Source organism: Physella acuta, unplaced genomic scaffold, assembly GCF_028476545.2.
Source record: "Physella acuta isolate Inbredline_101_S28 unplaced genomic scaffold, ASM2847654v3 ptg000079l, whole genome shotgun sequence".
Lineage (NCBI taxonomy): Eukaryota > Metazoa > Mollusca > Gastropoda > Physidae > Physella > Physella acuta.
The window spans coordinates 2450244-2473304 of record NW_026731599.1 but is presented as its reverse complement, the minus strand read 5'-3'; the positions used below and the strand labels follow the sequence as shown (position 1 = coordinate 2473304).

Here is a 23061-nt window from a genome sequence, read left to right as displayed (position 1 = left end):
GGGTGACAACTGACCTGGTCCTGGTTGAGCATCAAAGCACTCTCTATCTGTGACGCGCTGAGGTAAGGACTGGCGTGAGCAGAGAACCTGACATCCAAGTTCTCACCAACGTCAGTCAGTGAGACAATCTGTACGTTGTCCGGGCTAGGGTAGCCAAGGATGGTGGCCATGGTGGCTTTAAACTTGCTGTACATGCTGGAGCCACTGGAGGGCTTGATGAATTCTTCTGATGAGATGCCTGCAAGCAGAGGTCCTACATGACTGAACATTACAACTACATGGACAGTGGGTACCACTAAACTAGGCAAGCAGAGGTCCTACATGACTTAACATTACAACTACATGGACAGTGGGTACCACTAAACTAGGCAAGCAGAGGTCCTACATGACTGGGGCATCACAACTACATGGACAGTGGGCACCACTAAACTAGGCAAGCAGAGGTCCTACATGACTGAACATTACAACTACATGGACAGTGGGTACCACTAAACTAGGCAAGCAGAGGTCCTACATGACTGGGGCATCACAACTACATGGACAGTGGGCACCACTAAACTAGGCAAGCAGAGGTCCTACATGACTGGGGCATCACAACTACATGGACAGTGGGCACCACTAAACTAGGCAAGCAGAGGTCCTACATGACTGAACATTACAACTACATGGACAGTGGGCACCACTAAACTAGGCAAGCAGAGGTCCTACATGACTGAACATCACAACTACATGGACAGTGGGTACCACTAAACTAGGCAAGCAGAGGTCCTACATGACTGAACATTACAACTACATGGACAGTGGGTACCACTAAACTAGGCAAGCAGAGGTCCTACATGACTGAACATCACAACTACATGGACAGTGGGCACCACTAAACTAGGCAAGCAGAGGTCCTACATGACTGGGGCATCACAACTACATGGACAGTGGGCACCACTAAACTAGGCAAGCAGAGGTCCTACATGACTGGGGCATCACAACTACATGGACAGTGGGCACCACTAAACTAGGCAAGCAGAGGTCCTACATGACTGGGGCATCACAACTACATGGACAGTGGGCACCACTAAACTAGGCAAGCAGAGGTCCTACATGACTGAACATTACAACTACATGGACAGTGGGTACCACTAAACTAGGCAAGCAGAGGTCCTACATGACTGGGGCATCACAACTACATGGACAGTGGGCACCACTAAACTAGGCAAGCAGAGGTCCTACATGACTGGGGCATCACAACTACATGGACAGTGGGCACCACTAAACTAGGCAAGCAGAGGTCCTACATGACTGGGGCATCACAACTACATGGACAGTGGGCACCACTAAACTAGGCAAGCAGAGGTCCTACATGACTGAACATTACAACTACATGGACAGTGGGTACCACTAAACTAGGCAAGCAGAGGTCCTACATGACTGAACATCACAACTACATGGACAGTGGGCACCACTAAACTAGGCAAGCAGAGGTCCTACATGACTGGGGCATCACAACTACATGGACAGTGGGCACCACTAAACTAGGCAAGCAGAGGTCCTACATGACTGGGGCATCACAACTACATGGACAGTGGGCACCACTAAACTAGGCTTCTCTGTTCAAACTTTTTAAGTTTACCTGAAAGTTGGACAGACTTTACCTGAAAGTTGGACAGACTTTACCTGAAAGTTTGACAGACTTTACCTGAAAGTTTGACAGACTTTACCTGAAAGTTTGACAGACTTTACCTGAAAGTTTGACAGCACCAGACTTCCACACAGCTTCATCACTTAGCTCCTGTACTGTCACAGACACAGTGGACGTGACAGTTTTCTGCCAGACTTTGTCATAAACATCCACCTGTATCAGAGAAACCACTTCAGTTGGCAGGGGTGACAATATATATATAGCAACATACATGAAATATAAAGCAACTTTGTGAACCAGAATACAAGCTCCAACAGTCAAGGTACAGGTGTGGTGTACAGGTGCAATGTGCAGGTGTGGTGTACAGGTGCAATGTGCAGGTATTAGAATAAAAAGGTTTACACACCTGAAACTTGTATGGTGAGTTGGCAGCAGTTACAGGCACTCCTTTCTTCATGGTGATCATCCCATTAGTTGGTGACACACTGGGGAACAAAGGGTGACATTTTAGTTGGTGACACACTGGGGAACAAAGGGTGACATTTTAGTTGGTGACACACTGGGGAACAAAGGGTGACATTTTAGTTGGTGTCACACTGGGGTACAAAGGGTGACATTTAAGTTGGTGACACACTGGGGTACAAAGGGTGACATTTTAAAAAAGGGTGACAAAACAAAAATGAAAAACAGCCCTACTGACCTGAAGTAATTTTGCATGGTACTTGGGCGCAAGTTAGAGAAAGTTTTGTCTGGTAAGTCCCAGTCATCTGGGTCTTCAACGTACACCCTCCCTATTTCTACATCACCAAACAATCCTGCGTATCAAGTTCATACATAAACATTTATTCATGCATAGATTACAAGTGTATTTTATCAATACACTAGTGTATAGAAAAAATACACTAGTGTACAGATAAAATACACTAGTGCACAGATAAAATACACTACTGTCAAGATTAAAAAGAACTTAACACTATAGGGAGTGACAGATAAAAAACTACCTTGATAATCGTAGACTAAAATCTCTTGATTTCCTGGTTTGAGGTCGTTGTCATTCTTGTCTGCTACAGTGATGGTCAGCGTATTGGTGGCTGTCATTGAGATGTTGCTGGACTTGCCTCTCATGTCCCACATGACAATGGGTAGGTAATAATATTTACTCTCCTCTCTATCAAACGTGCTGCTTGTGAAGATTGATGCTGTACCCCGACCATTGTCATTGGCTGAAAGAAACATAGGACAAGTCAGGCTCAGTGGTTCACTCAATGTTTGTGTAGCTCAGTGGTTCACTCAATGTTTGTGTAGCTCAGTGGTTCACTCAATGTTTGTGTAGCTCAGTTGTTCACTCAATGTTTGTGTAGCTCAGTGGTTCACTCAATGTTTGTGTAGCTCAGTGGTTCACTCAATGTTTGTGTAGCTCAGTGGTTCACTCAATGTTTGTGTAGCTCAGTGGTTCACTCAATGTTTGTGTAGCTCAAATGAACCTAAGACACTGTACCAACTACCCACCTAGGTACAAGACCTAAGACAATGTACCAACTACCCACCTGGGTACAACACCTAAGACACTGTACCAACTACCCACCTGGGTTAAACTTGATACTAAACTTGGAGCAAGCCGGCACAGAACACATCTCACTGAAGCCAAATGGAGGACCATATGCCTCCGTGTCAGGGTCGAAAGCAAAAATCTCCACCACCAGCTTGTTGGAGAGGTTTTCATTCTCTGTCACCTGGGGCTGGTAGTCTTTTGCAAAGGATGGGGCGTTGTCATTGATGTCTATTAGAGTCACCTTCAGCTTTATTGTGCTGTTCAGTGGAATCTCACCTGCAACATACACACAATACAAGTTGGAATCTCACCTGCAACATACACACAATACAAGTTGGAATCTCACCTGCAACATACACACAATACAAGTTGGAATCTCATCTGCAACATACACACAATACAAGTTGGAATCTCACCTGCAACATACACACAATACAGGTTGGAATCTCATCTGCAACATACACACAATACAGGTACAACTTGTTTGGATAGAATCAATGCTGGGAAAGTGTTACATCACACTGACCCCAGCCTGTGGGCCACTGACCCCAGCCTGTGGGCCACTGACCCCAGCTTGTGGGCCACTGACCCCAGCATGTGGGCAACTGACCCCAGCATGTGGGCCACTGACCCCAGCATGTGGGCAACTGACCCCAGCATGTGGGCAACTGACCCCAGCATGTGGGCAACTGACCCCAGCATGTGGGCCACTGACCTCAGCTTGTGGACCACTGACCCCAGCTTGTGGGCCACTGACCCCAGCTTGTGGGCCACTGACCCCAGCTTGTGGGCCACTGACCCCAGCATGTGGGCAACTGACCCCAGCATGTGGGCAACTGACCCCAGCATGTGGGCCACTGACCCCAGCATGTGGGCCACTGACCTCAGCTTGTGGACCACTGACCGCAGCTTGTGAGCCACTGACCCCAGCTTGTGGGCCACTGACCCCAGCTTGTGGGCCACTGACCCCAGCATGTGGGCAACTGACCCCAGCATGTGGGCCACTGACCCCAGCATGTGGGCCACTGACCTCAGCTTGTGGACCACTGACCCCAGCATGTGGGCCACTGACCCCAGCATGTGGGCCACTGACCCCAGCTTGTGGGCCACTGACCCCAGCCTGTGGGCCACTGACCCCAGCTTGTGGGCCACTGTGTGAAACTGACCTTTATCCTTGGCCATAATGACCAAATCCATGAAGGGGGCCACCTCTCTGTCCAATCTCTTCCTTGTGTACACAACTCCAGAGCTGGGGTCAATGTAAAACTCATACCTGGGGTCTGAGCTGCGCACTATGGAATACCTGTTGATGAATGGATACACTGGTACAAGTGGGTATTTACTCATGGAAATACAATCAGAACTAGCCTTTTAAGGGCATGGGCGGGTGATGAATACCAAATTAGACAAAATGCTTATTTATATACCTAATGCTATCATATGTAGTATTTTGTTATAACTCAGAGTAAAGTCTAAAAATTTCCTACCACTGCCATCGTGATGGCAGCTATCATAGAATTTTTTTTTATAATTTTAAAATTTAAATAATTTTTTTGATGGAGGCCACTGAGTTGAAGAGAATCCTTCTATCATGTTGTTGACATGGATACAATTAGTTTTTCTAAACATTTAAACTTAAAACTTAAAAATAATTTGTTAAGTTTAAGGCTACATTTCTATTTATTTTCATCAAGCCTAAGTTATAACCAGATGTTTCAATTACGAAAGACAAACATTAGGTTTAGAAATAAGCATTTCGGCTAACTTGGCAATACAATCAGAACTAGCCCTTTTATTAGAGTAAAAAAAAACATTGTGTAGAAGTTGGCCTACTCAAACTGGGCATTGATCCCAGAGTCTGCATCTGTAGCAAAAAAAGTGGCAATGGCTTTGCCTGGGTTCTCCTCCTCCACCAGGGTAATACTTTGGTCAGTGCCATTAAACTGTGGGGCGTTGTCGTTGTAATCTGTAACGTTGATCTGGATCTGGGTGGAGTTCTGGTGGCCAGCCATTCCATCAGTCACTGTCAGGGTGAAGGTAAAACTGTGAGGGTCACTTTCATAGTCCACAGGCTGAGGAGAGACAACACATTATGTAGCTGGTCAACTTCTGTCAGCTGGTCAGCTAGTCAACTTCTGTCAGCTGGTCAATTTCTGTCAGCTGGTAAATTTCTGTCAGCTGGTAAATTTCTGTCAGCTGGTCAGCATATGTCAACTGGTCAGCATATGTCAACTGGTCAACTTCTGTCAGCTGGTCAACTTCTGTCAGCTGGTCAGCATATGTCAACTGGTCAATTTCTGTCAACTGGTCAACTTCTGTCAGCTGGTCAACTTATGTCAGCTGGTCAACTTCTGTCAGTTCTGTCAGCTGGTCAACTTCTGTCAGCTGGTCAACTTCTGTCAGCTGGTCAATTTCTGTCAGCTGGTCAACTTCTGTCAGCTGGTCAGCATATGTCAACTGGTCAACTTCTGTCAGCTGGTCAATTTCTGTCAGCTGGTCAACTTCTGTCAGCTGGTCAGCATATGTCAACTGGTCAACTTCTGTCAGCTGGTCAGCTAGTCAACTTCTGTCAGCTGGTCAATTTCTGTCAACTGGTAAACTTCTGTCAGCTGGTCAGCTTATGTCAGCTGGTCAACTTCTGTCAGCTGGTCAACTTCTGTCAACTGGTCAACTTATGTCAACTGGTCAACTTATGTCAGCTGGTCAATTTCTGTCAGCTGGTCAACTTCTGTCAGCTGGTCAACTTCTGTCAACTGGTCAACTTATGTCAGCCTGCCCATGTGAGAGATACCTACATTGGCCAGCTGAATGTTGGCACTCTGTCCAGATGTGGTCACCATGAAAAACCTGTTACTCCCCACAATAGAAAAAGTCAGCTGCCTGTTGCTGGGGTCCTTGTCCTTATCAATGGCTGGTACGACCAGAACTGAGCCAGCCTTGAGAGCCTCGGACATGGTGGCACTGTGGAATAGGTTAGTCATATAAAACTGTTACACCTGTTGGGATGCACTGCTTACCTGTATGTGATGCACCTGTGTTACCTGTATGTGATGCACATCAAAGACTTGTGTGAACTGTGAACCTACCTGTACAAGGGCTTCTCAAAGTAAGGTGCCTGATCATTGACGTCTATCAAGTTGATGGTGACAGTCGCCGTGGCAGTACGTGAAGGCCTGCCCCCATCATAGGCCTCCACAATGAGCTTGAAAAAGTCATTCTCTTCCCTGTCATAGAGCTGGGGGGGTCCTGCTGTTACGATCTGGCCTGAGCTGCTGATGTTGAACAAGGAGCTAATGCTGGAGTTCTGTTGGGCGTACTTTTGGTAGCTCACTGTGCCATTTTCTCCTGCATCTGGGTCTCTGGCCAACACAGTCAAGGCCAGGGCTGGACAAGAAAGAGAGCACAGTACAGCAGCTGGACACAGTACAGCAGCTGGACACAGCACAGTACAGCAGCTGGACACAGCACAGTACAGCAGCTGGACACAGTACAGCAGCTGGACACAGCACAGTACAACAGCTGGACACAGCACAGTACAACAGCTGGACACAGTACAACAGCTGGACACAGTACAACAGCTGGACACAGCACAGTCAGCAGCTGGACACAGTACAGCAGCTGGACACAGTACAGCAGCTGTACACAGCACAGTACAACAGCTGGACACAGTACAGCAGCTGGACACAGTACAGCAGCTGTACACAGCACAGTACAACAGCTGGACACAGTACAGTCAGCAGCTGGACACAGTACAACAGCTGGACACAGTACAACAGCTGGACACAGTACAACAGCTGGACACAGCACAGTACAGCAGCTGGACACAGTACAGCAGCTGTACACAGTACAACAGCTGGACACAGTACAACAGCTGGACACAGTACAACAGCTGGACACAGCACAGTCAGCAGCTGGACACAGCACAGTACAGCAGCTGGACACAGTACAACAGCTGGACACAGTACAACAGCTGGACACAGCACAGTCAGCAGCTGGACACAGCACAGTACAGCAGCTGGACACAGCACAGTCAGCAGCTGGACACAGTACAACAGCTGGACACAGCACAGTACAGCAGCTGGACACAGCACAGTCAGCAGCTGGACACAGTACAACAGCTGGACACAGTACAACAGCTGGACACAGCACAGTACAGCAGCTGGACACAGCACAGTCAGCAGCTGGACACAGCACAGTACAACAGCTGGACACAGCACAGTCAGCAGCTGGACACAGTACAACAGCTGGACACAGCACAGTACAACAGCTGGACACAGCACAGTACAACAGCTGGACACAGTACAACAGCTGGACACAGCACAGTACAACAGCTGGACACAGTACAACAGCTGGACACAGTACAACAGCTGGACACAGTACAACAGCTGGACACAGTACAACAGCTGGACACAGTACAGCAGCTGGACACAGTACAGCAGCTGGACACAGCACACTACAACAGCTGGACACAGTACAACAGCTGGACACAGCACAGTCAGCAGCTGGACACAGTACAACAGCTGGACACAGCACAGTCAGCAGCTGGACACAGCACAGTACAGCAGCTGGACACAGCACAGTCAGCAGCTGGACACAGTACAACAGCTGGACACAGTACAACAGCTGGACACAGCACAGTACAGCAGCTGGACACAGCACAGTACAGCAGCTGGACACAGCACAGTCAGCAGCTGGACACAGTACAACAGCTGGACACAGCACAGTACAACAGCTGGACACAGCACAGTCAGCAGCTGGACACAGTACAACAGCTGGACACAGCACAGTACAACAGCTGGACACAGCACAGTCAGCAGCTGGACACAGTACAACAGCTGGACACAGCACAGTACAACAGCTGGACACAGTACAACAGCTGGACACAGTACAACAGCTGGACACAGTACAACAGCTGGACACAGTACAACAGCTGGACACAGTACAGCAGCTGGACACAGTACAGCAGCTGGACACAGCACACTACAACAGCTGGACACAGTACAACAGCTGGACACAGCACAGTCAGCAGCTGGACACAGTACAACAGCTGGACACAGCACAGTCAGCAGCTGGACACAGTACAACAGCTGGACACAGCACAGTACAGCAGCTGGACACAGCACAGTACAACAGCTGGACACAGCACAGTCAGCAGCTGGACACAGTACAACAGATGGACACAGTACAACAGCTGGACACAGTACAACAGCTGGACACAGTACAACAGCTGGATACAGTACAAAAGCTGGACACAGTACAACAGCTGGACACAGCACAGTCAGCAGCTGGACACAGCACAGTACAACAGCTGGACACAGTAAACAGCTGGACACAGTACAACAGCTGGACACAGCACAGTACAGCAGCTGGACACAGCACAGTACAGCAGCTGGACACAGTACAACAGCTGGACACAGCACAGTACAACAGCTGGACACAGCACAGTACAACAGCTGGACACAGTACAGCAGCTGGACACAGTACAGTACAACAGCTGGACACAGCACAGTACAACAGCTGGACACAGCACAGTACAGCAGCTGGACACAGCACAGTACAGCAGCTGGACACAGTACAACAGCTGGACACAGCACAGTATAGCAGCTGGACACAGTTCAACAGCTGGACACAGCACAACAGCTGGACACAGCACAGTACAACAGCTGGACACAGCACAGTACAGCAGCTGGACACAGTACAACAGCTGGACACAGCACAGTACAACAGCTGGACACAGCACAGTACAACAGCTGGACACAGCACAGTACAACAGCTGGACACAGCACAGTACAGCAGCTGGACACAGCACAGTACAACAGCTGGACACAGTACAGCAGCTGGACACAGTACAACAGCTGGATACAGTACAAAAGCTGGACACAGTACAACAGCTGGACACAGCACAGTCAGCAGCTGGACACAGCACAGTACAACAGCTGGACACAGTACAACAGCTGGATACAGTACAAAAGCTGGACACAGTACAACAGCTGGACACAGTACAACAGCTGGACACAGCACAGTACAACAGCTGGACACAGTACAGTACAACAGCTGGACACAGTACAACAGCTGGACACAGCACAGTACAGCAGCTGGACACAGCACAGTACAGCAGCTGGACACAGTACAACAGCTGGACACAGCACAGTACAACAGCTGGACACAGCACAGTACAACAGCTGGACACAGCACAGTACAACAGCTGGACACAGCACAGTACAGCAGCTGGACACAGCACAGTACAACAGCTGGACACAGTACAGCAGCTGGACACAGTACAGCAGCTGGACACAGCACAGTACAACAGCTGGACACAGCACAGTACAACAGCTGGACACAGTACAGCAGCTGGACGCTGGACACAGCACAGTACAACAGCTGGACACAGTACAACAGCTGGACACAGTACAACAGCTGGACACAGCACAGTACAACAGCTGGACACAGTACAGCAGCTGGACACAGTACAGCAGCTGGACACAGCACAGTACAACAGCTGGACACAGCACAGTACAACAGCTGGACACAGTACAGCAGCTGGACGCTGGACACAGCACAGTACAACAGCTGGACACAGCACAGTACAACAGCTGGACACAGTACAGTACAACAGCTGGACACAGCACAGTACAACAGCTGGACACAGTACAGCAGCTGGACACAGCACAGTACAACAGCTGGACACAGTACAACAGCTGGACACAGTACAGCAGCTGGACACAGCACAGTACAACAGCTGGACACAGTACAGCAGCTGGACACAGCACAGTACAACAGCTGGACACAGCACAGTACAGCAGCTGGACACAGTACAACAGCTGGACACAGCACAGTACAACAGCTGGACACAGTACAACAGCTGGACATACAAAAGTAGCTTTTCAGCACTGCTTATAGAGTTCTTTCATTATTATTTCAAACATCACTTACTTCCAGGTGGTGAATTTTCTTGAATGTTGCCAATGAGGTAAGCCTCAACAAATTCAGGGCTGTTGTCATTGATGTCCATAGGACTGACAACAATCTCAGCGTAGCCATAGTTAGGATTAACCCTCTCATCCTCAGCTCTAACAGTGAAGGTGTAGTTTGGGTTGCCACGGTCTCTGTCCAGGGAACCAATCAGGAAAACTTTTCCTGTCTCAGCTTCGATGGTAAAATTGACGACATCTCCCATCAGGTAGTAACGTATTAAAGTTTCAGGACGGGCGACATCTTTGTCTGTTGCTGTCACCTACAAAATATAAAGCTGATGCTACTTTGTCTGTTGCTGTCACCTACAAAATATAAAGCTGATGCTACTTTGTCTGTTGCTGTCACCTACAAAATATAAGCTCATGCTACTTTGTCTGTTGCTGTCACCTACAAAATATAAAGCTGATGCTACTTTGTCTGTTGCTGTCACCTACAAAATATAAAGCTGATGCTACTTTGTCTGTTGCTGTCACCTACAAAATATAAAGCTGATGCTACTTTGTCTGTTGCTGTCACCTACAAAATATAAAGCTGATGCTACTTTGTCTGTTGCTGTCACCTACAAAATATAAAGCTGAAGCTACTTTGTCTGTTGCTGTCACCTACAAAATATAAAGCTGATGCTACTTTGTCTGTTGCTGTCACCTACAAAATATAAAGCTGATGCTACTTTGTCTGTTGCTGTCACCTACAAAATATAAAGCTGATGCTACTTTGTCTGTTGCTGTCACCTACAAAATATAAAGCTGATGCTACTTTGTCTGTTGCTGTCACCTACAAAATATAAAGCTGATGCTACTTTGTCTGTTGCTGTCACCTACAAAATATAAAGCTGATGCTACTTTGTCTGTTGCTGTCACCTACAAAATATAAAGCTGATGCTACTTTGTCTGTTGCTGTCACCTACAAAATATAAAGCTGATGCTACTTTGTCTGTTGCTGTCACATACAAAATATAAAGCTGATGCTACTTTGTCTCAGACAATTTATAAAATAAAGCTGTCCCAATCTGCTGACATTTAAAATAGTAACATACTGTAAGTATTCTTGCATTACAAAATGAATGCCAAAGGAAAACAATCATATTTCTCTTCCTCCCCTGTTATTTTTTTATTAGATTTATTCATTTTTGTTGTAGCCAACAGTGGCCTAAGTGAGCCAACAGTAGCCTAGGTGAGCCAACAGGGGCCTAAGTGAGCCAACAGGGGCCTAAGTGAGCCAACAGTGGCCTAAGTGAGCCAACAGTGGCCTAGGTGAGCCATCAGTGGCCTAGGTGAGCCAACAGTGGCCTAAGTGAGCCAACAGTGGCCTAGGTGAGCCATCAGTGGCCTAAGTGAGCCAACAGGGGCCTAGGTGAGCCAACAGTGGCCTAGGTGAGCCAACAGGGGCCTAAGTGAGCCAACAGTGGCCTAAGTGAGCCAACAGTGGCCTAGGTGAGCCAACAGGGGCCTAGGTGAGCCAACAGGGGCCTAGGTGAGCCAACAGTGGCCTAGGTGAGCCAACAGGGGCCTAAGTGAGCCAACAGTGGCCTAGGTGAGCCAACAGGGGCCTAAGTGAGCCAACAGGGGCCTAGGTGAGCCAATAGTGGCCTAGGTCTAAAAAGATGAGATGTTAACAAACCTGCAGCAAGAAGAATGGACGGTCAGGTGAGTTGTTTGTGTCCTCCTCTTGTACCTGATTGACGGACACATACCTGCTCATGCTAAACTCAGGTGAGTTGTCATTGGCGTCTAGTACGGAGATGTAGACTGAGGTGGTGGCAGTGTGCAGACTATCTGAGTCAATGGCCAGAAGCTGCATGCCATAAACCTAGAGAAAAAAATTAGCAGTATAAAAATATGTGTTGTACTACAAAAGAGTTCACAAGATTGCCATTAAACAAAATTGGCCATTACTGTAGATCATATCTACCTATTGTTCATCTAACAATGGTTGTAAACTATACCTTTTGTTCATCTAACAATGGTTGTAAACTATACCTTTTGTTCACCTAACAATGGATGTAAACTATACCTTTGGTTCACCTAACAATGGATGTAAACTATACCTTTGGTTCACCTAACAATGGATGTAAACTATACCTTTTGTTCACCTAACAATGGATGTAAACTATACCTTTGGTTCACCTAACAATGGATGTAAACTATACCTTTGGTTCACCTAACAATGGATGTAAACTATACCTTTGGTTCACCTAACAATGGATGTAAACTATACCTTTGGTTCACCTAACAATGGATGTAAACTATACCTTTTGTTCACCTAACAATGGATGTAAACTATACCTTTGGTTCAGTTGGATTTTCATAGTCCAGTTTTCTGGCTACTCTGATTTCCCCAATCATAGAAGTGATGGAGAATGCATTGTTCACATTTCCAGAGTTGAAACGGTAGGTCAATTTTCCAGCATCAACTGAAAAAAAATTATAGGTCAATTTGCAAACATCAACTGAAATAACGCTTGAGTGATCTCCCCTAAACTTTCTATATTCTAATACAGTAAGAGGGGTGGCACTTACAGTAGGTTCAGGCAATAGAAATGTTGTTTATTAATTTTTTTTGTATTTACATTTTTAAAAAAAATAGAACAGTCAAGTAGAAAATGGAATTGCGCACTAAATGAATGTAAATAATGTGTGCGAAATAGAGCGGAAAATTAGTACTTTATAAAGATACTTTAATTAATTTTTGACAAGTTAATTAAATATTTAATTAAGTCACATTTTATGACACAGAGTGTTGTAATTGAGTCTTGATCTACATGAACAGTTTGAAACAAATCAGTCTAGTAGAAGTGATATTTTTTTGAGAAATTGGAAAAATTCCAAAATTTGGAAAATTCAAGAAAAGATATTTTACCTAGGAATAGAATTTTCTTCACCTAATTTAAATGGTACTCAAATAACCAGTATTTTAGAAACTGGAAATACAGTAAAGTACAACTTCCAGTTATCAGAGGTCAAGTGAAAATTAAAAGTAACCCAAGTATAATATCTTATACTTATATATGAAATTTGGTTAACCTAACTGAAATAGTACTCAAATTATCGTTTTACATGGAAAGCGCAACTTAATTTTGCAAAAAATTTGATAGAAACATGCACATACAATGTCATATTTATATGTGCCTATTTGTCCACCTAACTTAAATGGTACTCAAGTTATTGGCTTTTCATAACCCAAAAGTATCACTTCCTGTGACTGGAAATTGCTCAAAAGCTGATATGATACTTATCTATGAAGTTATCGTGTTTACGGACACACAGACAGACATAAGGACAAAATTGCAAAACTAAGTTTTTCCGACTCAGGGTGGTCTAAAATGTCGAGATTTATGAAAATCTCGATTTAGATTTTTGCACGATTTCAATACTTTCTCTATACTTTGTATCAGAAAAAGTAAAAAAGATAGAACAATAGGTCAATTAGCCAACGTTAACTGAAAAAATGATAGAATGTTTAATTTAGAACCAGGAGGCATATGAAGGGAGAGTGTGGTCAGCACTATGCCCAGCCACCTCTACTTTCCCTAATGTCAAGTACCCATCAGAATACAAAGACTGCATCCAGGGAACCAAACTTGATACCTTGGGGTTAGAAGTCAAGTGCTCTACCATTCAGCAACACTTAAATATAAGTTTGACTCTTTGCTTTAAATTTAGTAAATTAGAAAAAAAAAGAGATCATTGGAAAAGGTTTCCAATTTCTTAGTTGGGGGCAGTACATCAAACACACACACACATGCACATCCACACACCCCCCCCCACACACACACACACAGAGAAAGAGAGAGAGAGAAAAAGAGAGAGAGAGAGAGAGCGAAAGAGAAACTTACTTGTGTCCACGTCCAAGGCTACGACATTACAAACACGATCATTAACATTGGCCGCCTCTGAGATGCTGCATGTGTAATTTAGCTGATCAAAATATGGCGGGTTGTCATTGACATCTAATATTGTCACGTCTATGTAACGCACAACTGAAATTACAAAATCAAATGTTTCCAGTGGGTTCAAACCAAATGTCACAGCAGAGATTCTGGAAAATCATTAAGGAAGGGATAAGGCACACAATTTATTTTACTTTATGTGCCTCTAACTGACCAGGTGTGCTACTGACCAGGTGTGCTCTGACTATGGGACTTTACCTGAATTAGGTTCAGTGCTGCCAGCAGGATAAGCTGCAGGTGCGCCATCACTGGCCTTGACCCCAACAGAAAAGCTGTCCCTTAGTTCTCTATCAAATGTAACCTTAGTTTTCACCTCAGCTCGATTCATGCCAGCAGGTTGGATGTCAAAGAAAGTCTCATTGTCCAGAAAAACAAATGTCACCTGCAATTCAAATCATTTTTAAAGCAATCATCACAAGCCAATCAATTCATTTCAAATCATTTTTAAAGCAATCATCACAAGCCAATCAATTCATTTCAAACCATTTTTAAAGCAATCATCACAAGCCAATCAATTCATTTCAAACCATTTTTAAAGCAATCATCACAAGCCAATCAATTCATTTCAAATCATTTTTAAAGCAATCATCACAAGCCAATCAATTCATTTCAAATCATTTTTAAAGCAATCATCACAAGCCAATCAATTCATTTCAAACCATTTTTAAAGCAATCATCACAAGCCAATCAATTCATTTCAAACCATTTTTAAAGCAATCATCACAAGCCAATCAATTCATTTCAAACCATTTTTAAAGCAATCATCACAAGCCAATCAATTCATTTCAAACCATTTTTAAAGCAATCATCACAAGCCAATCAATTAATTTCAAATTATTTTTAAAGCAAACATCACAAACCAATCAATTCACAACACACCACACAGACAACACCACAACACAACACACAGACAACACAACACGCAGACAACACAACACACAGACAACACAACACACAGACAACACAACACACAGACAACACAACACACAGACAATTTAACCACATTGTACAGAAAAAGTTCTCACAGTTCTAAAAAGTAGTGTTTCATCCCTGTCATCAGCTGAGACCTGGATGACCAGAGCTCCTGGCAAAGCATTTTCTGGCACGGTCCCTACATACCGGTCATTGCTGCCTAAACCTTGGAAGGTGGGTTTCTGGTTGTTAGCATCGATGATGTTGATAACTGGGTTGATGTCAGTGCGCAACAGGAAACCATCCAGGGTCTGAAAACATAAATTCTCATTACCACTTTTTTATCACTTCTACTCTCATTACCACTTTTTTATCACTTCTACTCTCATTACCACTTTTTTATCACTTCTACTCTCATTACCACTTTTTTATCACTCCTACTCTCATTACCACTTTTTTATCACTTCTACTCTCATTACCACTTTTTTATCACTTCTACTCTCATTACCACTTTTTTATCACTTCTACTCATTACCACTTTTTTATCACTTCTACTCTCATTACCACTTTTTTATCACTTCTACTCTCATTACCACTTTTTTATCACTTCTACTCATTACCACTTTTTTATCACTTCTACTCTCATTACCACTTTTTTATCACTTCTACTCTCATTACCACTTTTTTATCACTTCTACTCTCATTACCACTTTTTTATCACTTCTACTCTCATTACCACTTTTTTATCACTTCTACAGGACCCAATTCTTTTTAACTTGGCAAATTGGTCAAACTGGACATTTGACTAAGATGCTTCATTGTTTTTTAAGAATTAATTTATGTTTCTAATATAAAATACTAATTTTATCACACTATCAAGACAATCAATTAGTGTGCTAGTTTTTTAGTCAAGCAATTCTTAAATAATAAAAAGTTTTAATAATAAGATATTTTTAATCATGCACAGGTGTGGTGATGTAACACACAGATGTGGTGATGTAACACACAGGTGTGGTGATGTAACACACAGGTGAAGTGATGTAACACACAGGTGAAGTGATGTAACACAGGTGTGGTGATGTAACACACAGGTGTGGTGATGTAACACACAGGTGTAGTGATGTAACACACAGGTGTGGTGATGTAACACACAGATGTGGTGATGTAACACACAGGTGTGGTGATGTAACACACAGGTGTGGTGATGTAACACACAGGTGTGGTGATGTAACACACAGGTGTGGTGATGTAACACACAGGTGTGGTGATGTAACACAGGTGTGGTGATGTAACACACAGGTGTGGTGATGTAACACAGGTGTGGTGATGTAACACACAGGTGTGGTGATGTAACACACAGGTGTGGTGATGTAACACACAGGTGTGGTGATGTAACACACAGGTGTGGTGATGTAACACACAGGTGTGGTGATGTAACACACAGGTGTGGTGATGTAACACACAGGTGTGGTGATGTAACACACAGGTGTGGTGATGTAACACACAGGTGTGGTGATGTAACACAGGTGTGGTGATGTAACACACAGGTGTGGTGATGTAACACACAGGTGTGGTGATGTAACAACCTCACCTGGCAAGCAACTGTCAGCCTGTACTGTTTCTGTACCAGGTAGTCCAATCTGTTGCTTAGTGTCAAATTCATAGCAGTGTCGTTCAAGGGTGTGGGGACAAATGTGATGGAGGTCTGATCTATTGACTCATAGACCAGGAACTCTACTTTAGGGTTGGCAGCGTTGGACTGGCACCTAAATGTTGCTATCACATACCCATAGCTGGCACTTTCAATAACGTTGAACTCAAGTGTTGATGGAAGGTTCTGCCATCTTCAAAAGTAATAAGCCCTCATTTAGCAAAATTATCAACAGTATTTGTCTTTTATACAGCCAATCTAGATTCTATCTTTATTTTAATTTTTTAATTACTGTATCCATAGTCCTAGATCATATTGATAATTTTTAAATCTAATAATGGAGAATTATAGTTCTTTAACTCATTAAGAATTAGCCTTTAAAGTTTAAAAATATTTCTTTATAAATTTTTTGTTGATGAGTTTTGCTCATTACAGACAAAATCTTGTGACACTGCCTGTATCATGTGACACTGCCTGTATCATGTGACACTGTATCATGTGACACTGCCTGTATCATGTGACACTGCCTGTATCATGTGACACTGTATCATGTGACACTGCCTGTATCATGTGACACTGCCTGTATCATGTGACACTGTATCATGTGACACTGCCTGTATCATGTGACACTGCCTGTATCATGTGACACTGCCTGTATCATGTGACACTGCCTGTATCATGTGACACTGTATCATGTGACACTGCCTGTATCATGTGACACTGCCTGTATCATGTGACACTGCCTGTATCATGTGACACTGCCTGTATCATGTGACACTGCCTGTATCATGTGACACTGTATCATGTGACACTGCCTGTATCATGTGACACTGTATCATGTGACACTGCCTGTATCATGTGACACTGTATCATGTGACACTGTATCATGTGACACTGCCTGTATCATGTGACACTGCCTGTATCATGTGACACTGCCTGTATCATGTGACACTGTATCATGTGACACTGCCTGTATCATGTGACACTGCCTGTATCATGTGACACTGCCTGTATCATGTGACACTGCCTGTATCATGTGACACTGCCTGTATCATGTGACACTGCCTGTATCATGTGACACTGCCTGTATCATGTGACACTGCCTGTATCATGTGACAATGCCTGTATCATGTGACACTGCCTGTATCATGTGACACTGCCTGTATCATGTGACACTGCCTGTATCATGTGACACTGCCTGTATCATGTGACACTGCCTGTATCATGTGACACTGTATCATGTGACACTGCCTGTATCATGTGACACTGCCTGTATCATGTGACACTGTATCATGTGACACTGTATCATGTGACACTGCCTGTATCATGTGACACTGCCTGTATCATGTGACACTGACTGTATCATGTGACACTGTATCATGTGACACTGCCTGTATCATGTGACACTGTATCATGTGACACTGCCTGTATCATGTGACACTGTATCATGTGACAATGCCTGTATCATGTGACACTGCCTGTATCATGTGACACTGCCTGTATCATGTGACACTGCCTGTATCATGTGACACTGTATCATGTGACACTGCCTGTATCATGTGACACTGCCTGTATCATGTGACACTGCCTGTATCATGTGACACTGCCTGTATCATGTGACACTGCCTGTATCATGTGACACTGCCTGTATCATGTGACACTGCCTGTATCATGTGACACTGCCTGTATCATGTGACACTGCCTGTATCATGTGACACTGCCTGTATCATGTGACACTGCCTGTATCATGTGACACTGCCTGTATCATGTGACACTGCCTGTATCATGTGACACTGTATCATGTGACACTGCCTGTATCATGTGACACTGCCTGTATCATGTGACACTGCCTGTATCATGTGACACTGCCTGTATTATGAGACACGAGTCTTACACTGGAGATGTCCTATTAGCTGTGTTGACTGCGATGGTGACCGTAGTATTTCCTGTGAGTGGACCAGGGTCAATGCCGTTGTCATTGGCTACCACAAACAACGTAAAGGTAGTTGCCTGTAGATACAACAGGTACAGATGACAACAGGAGCCATTGACTCATAAACCCTTACAGCCCTCAAAAGTTACATTAACCCATTTAGTCATGACTTACTATGTGTTCTCTACACAATAAACAACAGATCCACACAATGAAAGTAACACAGTCAAGTTAAATAATTGAAAATAACTTCTGTGGTGAACGATCAAATAATTTGACTTGTGATTATAACTAGAACACCTGTTTGATTGAAACTGGTGATTGATGACTGAAGGTAAATTTAAAATATTTTCCTGTCCAAAAGTTTACCTGTCCTAAATTAGTGAGGGACTGGGTGAGCTGGATGACACCTGTCTGACTGTTGATGGAGAAGTAATTTGATCTGTTGTAGAATGAGTAGGTGATGTTGGCATTGGGTCCCACGTCAGCATCTGTTGCCACCATCTGGCGGATGGCCTACAGAAAGACATTGGATTGGTCGCCTAATTTAGGTCAACTTTAGAGTTCTAACTGTAAACTTTTTATTGGTAGCTTCTTTTAAAGTGAACTTTAGAGTTCAACTAGAAAAACATTTGATTGGTAGCTTAAGGTTTGAACCAATAAAATTTGATTGGTAGCTTTAGGTTTGAACAAAGAAATTTGATTGGTAGTTTTAGGTTTGAACCAATAAAATTTGATTGGTAGCTTTAGGCTTGAACAAAAACAAATCTAACAGATAAAGAAATCTATAGGTTGACTGGTTGTTACAAGCCAGAACAAAATGGCTGTTGAATGATATGTGTGGTTAATGTGGGCAGTCTATACATAGCTCTAACTGTTGAACAATAAAGCAATCTGTTAAATATTCAAAGCAAACAACATTAACACAGTCTAGCTTGTTACACTACAACATTGACACAGTCTAGCTTGTTACACTACAACATTGACACAGTCTAGCTTGTTACACTACAACATTGACACAGTCTAGCTTGTTACACTACAACATTGACACAGTCTAGCTTGTTACACTATAACATTGACACAGTCTAGTTTGTTACACTACAACATTGACACAGTCTAGCTTGTTACACTACAACATTGACACAGTCTAGCTTGTTACACTACAACATTGACAGTCTAGCTTGTACCACCACAACATTGACAGTCTAGCTTGTTACACTACAACATTGACACAGTCTAGCTTGTTACACTACAACATTGACACAGTCTAGCTTGTTACACTACAACATTGACACAATCTAGCTTGTACCACCACAACATTGACAGTCTAGCTTGTTACACTACAACATTGACACAGTCTAGCTTGTTACACTACAACATTGACACAGTCTAGCTTGTACCACCACAACATTGACAGTCTAGCTTGTTACACTACAACATTGACACAGTCTAGCTTGTTACACTACAACATTGACACAGTCTAGCTTGTTACACTACAACATTGACACAGTCTAGCTTGTACCACCACAACATTGACAGTCCTGCTTGTTACACTACAACATTGACACAGTCTAGCTTGTTACACTACAACATTGACACAGTCTAGCTTGTACCACCACAACATTGACAGTCCTGCTTGTTACACTACAACATTGACACAGTCTAGCTTGTTACACTACAACATTGACACAGTCTAGCTTGTTACACTACAACATTGACACAGTCTAGTTTGTTACACTACAACATTGACACAGTCTAGCTTGTTACACTACAACATTGACACAGTCTAGTTTGTTACACTACAACATTGACACAGTCTAATTTGTTACACTACAACATTGACAGTCTAGCTTGTTACACTACAACATTGACACAGTCTAGTTTGTTACACTACAACATTGACACAGTCTAGCTTGTTACACTATAACATTGACACAGTCTAGTTTGTTACACTACAACATTGACACAGTCTAGCTTGTTACACTACAACATTGACACAGTCTAGCTTGTTACACTACAACATTGACAGTCTAGCTTGTACCACCACAACATTGACAGTCTAGCTTGTTACACTACAACATTGACACAGTCTAGCTTGTTACACTACAACATTGACACAGTCTAGCTTGTTACACTACAACATTGACACAATCTAGCTTGTACCACCACAACATTGACAGTCTAGCTTGTTACACTACAACATTGACACAGTCTAGCTTGTTACACTACAACATTGACACAGTCTAGCTTGTACCACCACAACATTGACAGTCTAGCTTGTTACACTACAACATTGACACAGTCTAGCTTGTTACACTACAACATTGACACAGTCTAGCTTGTTACACTATAACATTGACACAGTCTAGTTTGTTACACTACAACATTGACACAGTCTAGCTTGTTACACTACAACATTGACACAGTCTAGCTTGTTACACTACAACATTGACAGTCTAGCTTGTACCACCACAACATTGACAGTCTAGCTTGTTACACTACAACATTGACACAGTCTAGCTTGTTACACTACAACATTGACACAGTCTAGCTTGTTACACTACAACATTGACACAATCTAGCTTGTACCACCACAACATTGACAGTCTAGCTTGTTACACTACAACATTGACACAGTCTAGCTTGTTACACTACAACATTGACACAGTCTAGCTTGTACCACCACAACATTGACAGTCTAGCTTGTTACACTACAACATTGACACAGTCTAGCTTGTTACACTACAACATTGACACAGTCTAGCTTGTTACACTACAACATTGACACAGTCTAGCTTGTACCACCACAACATTGACAGTCCTGCTTGTTACACTACAACATTGACACAGTCTAGCTTGTTACACTACAACATTGACACAGTCTAGCTTGTACCACCACAACATTGACAGTCCTGCTTGTTACACTACAACATTGACACAGTCTAGCTTGTTACACTACAACATTGACACAGTCTAGCTTGTTACACTACAACATTGACACAGTCTAGTTTGTTACACTACAACATTGACACAGTCTAGCTTGTTACACTACAACATTGACACAGTCTAGTTTGTTACACTACAACATTGACACAGTCTAATTTGTTACACTACAACATTGACAGTCTAGCTTGTTACACTACAACATTGACACAGTCTAGTTTGTTACACTACAACATTGACAGTCTAGCTTGTTACACTACAACATTGACACAGTCTAGCTTGTTACACTACAACATTGACACAGTCTAGCTTGTTACACTACAACATTGACACAGTCTAGTTTGTTACACTACAACATTGACAGTCTAGCTTGTTACACTACAACATTGACACAGTCTAGTTTGTTACACTACAACATTGACAGTCTAGCTTGTTACACTACAACATTGACACAGTCTAGTTTGTTACACTACAACATTGACAGTCTAGCTTGTTACACTCAACATTGACACAGTCTAGCTTGTTGACTTACACTGGTTGCTGGGGTTGTTATTAAAATGTCAATTTTATAATTGTCAGCTGTAAACTTTGGAGGGTTGTCGTTGATGTCCTGAATGTTGACTTTAAATGTGCACCATCCTTCCATGGGAATTATGCTGGGGTTCCTGCCCACTACAGTCACCTGAGGACATGAGTAGACAGACATTACATGGATGGTGTACACAGACATTACATGGATGGTGTACACAGACATTACATGGATGGTGTAGACATTACATGGATGGTGTAGACATCACATGGATGGTGTAGACAGACATTACATGGATGGTGTACACAGACATTACATGGATGGTGTAGACATTACATGGATGGTGTACTGATTACATGGACGGTGTAGACAGACATTACATGGATGGTGTAGACAGACATTACATGGATGGTGTAGACAGACATTACATGGATGGTGTACACAGACATTACATGGATGGTGTAGACATTACATGGATGGTGTACTGATTACATGGACGGTGTACACAGACATTACATGGATGGTGTACACAGACATTACATGGATGGTGTAGACAGACATTACATGGATGGTATAGACAGACATCACATGGATGGTGTACACAGACTTTACATGGATGGTGTACACAGACATTACATGGATGGTGTACACAGACATTGCATAGATGGTGTACACAGACATTACATGGATGGTGTACAGACATTACATGGATGGTGTACACAGACATTACATGGATGGTGTACACAGACATTACATGGATGGTGTAGACATCACATGGATGGTGTACACAGACATTACATGGATGGTGTAGACATCACATGGATGGTGTACAGACATTACATGGATGGTGTAGACAGACATTGCATGGGTGGTGTACACAGACATTACATGAATGGTGTACAGACATTACATGGATAGTGTACACAGATATCACATGGATGGTGTACACAGACATTACATGGATGGTGTACACAGACATTACAT

General features: G+C 43.4%; 1 protein-coding gene across 1 annotated transcript in view; it reads right to left on the bottom strand.

The window, feature by feature from the left end:
* The window catches only part of LOC131955852 (neural-cadherin), a 56415-nt gene that overhangs the window by 14365 nt on the left and 18989 nt on the right, over nt 1-23061 (bottom strand). Inside the window, exons 14-33 of the mRNA XM_059320140.1 lie at nt 22081-22230; nt 18975-19121; nt 18567-18682; nt 16613-16865; nt 15135-15332; nt 14308-14491; nt 13996-14139; nt 12446-12573; nt 11781-11969; nt 10119-10419; nt 6272-6569; nt 5981-6146; nt 5019-5257; nt 4352-4488; nt 3219-3461; nt 2635-2856; nt 2334-2448; nt 2040-2118; nt 1735-1846; nt 15-238 (exon numbers count right to left, since the gene is read on the bottom strand). Of these exons, the coding sequence (XP_059176123.1) occupies nt 15-238; nt 1735-1846; nt 2040-2118; nt 2334-2448; nt 2635-2856; nt 3219-3461; nt 4352-4488; nt 5019-5257; nt 5981-6146; nt 6272-6569; nt 10119-10419; nt 11781-11969; nt 12446-12573; nt 13996-14139; nt 14308-14491; nt 15135-15332; nt 16613-16865; nt 18567-18682; nt 18975-19121; nt 22081-22230 (3645 nt within the window). The remainder of the gene's footprint in view (nt 1-14; nt 239-1734; nt 1847-2039; nt 2119-2333; nt 2449-2634; nt 2857-3218; nt 3462-4351; nt 4489-5018; nt 5258-5980; nt 6147-6271; nt 6570-10118; nt 10420-11780; nt 11970-12445; nt 12574-13995; nt 14140-14307; nt 14492-15134; nt 15333-16612; nt 16866-18566; nt 18683-18974; nt 19122-22080; nt 22231-23061) is intronic.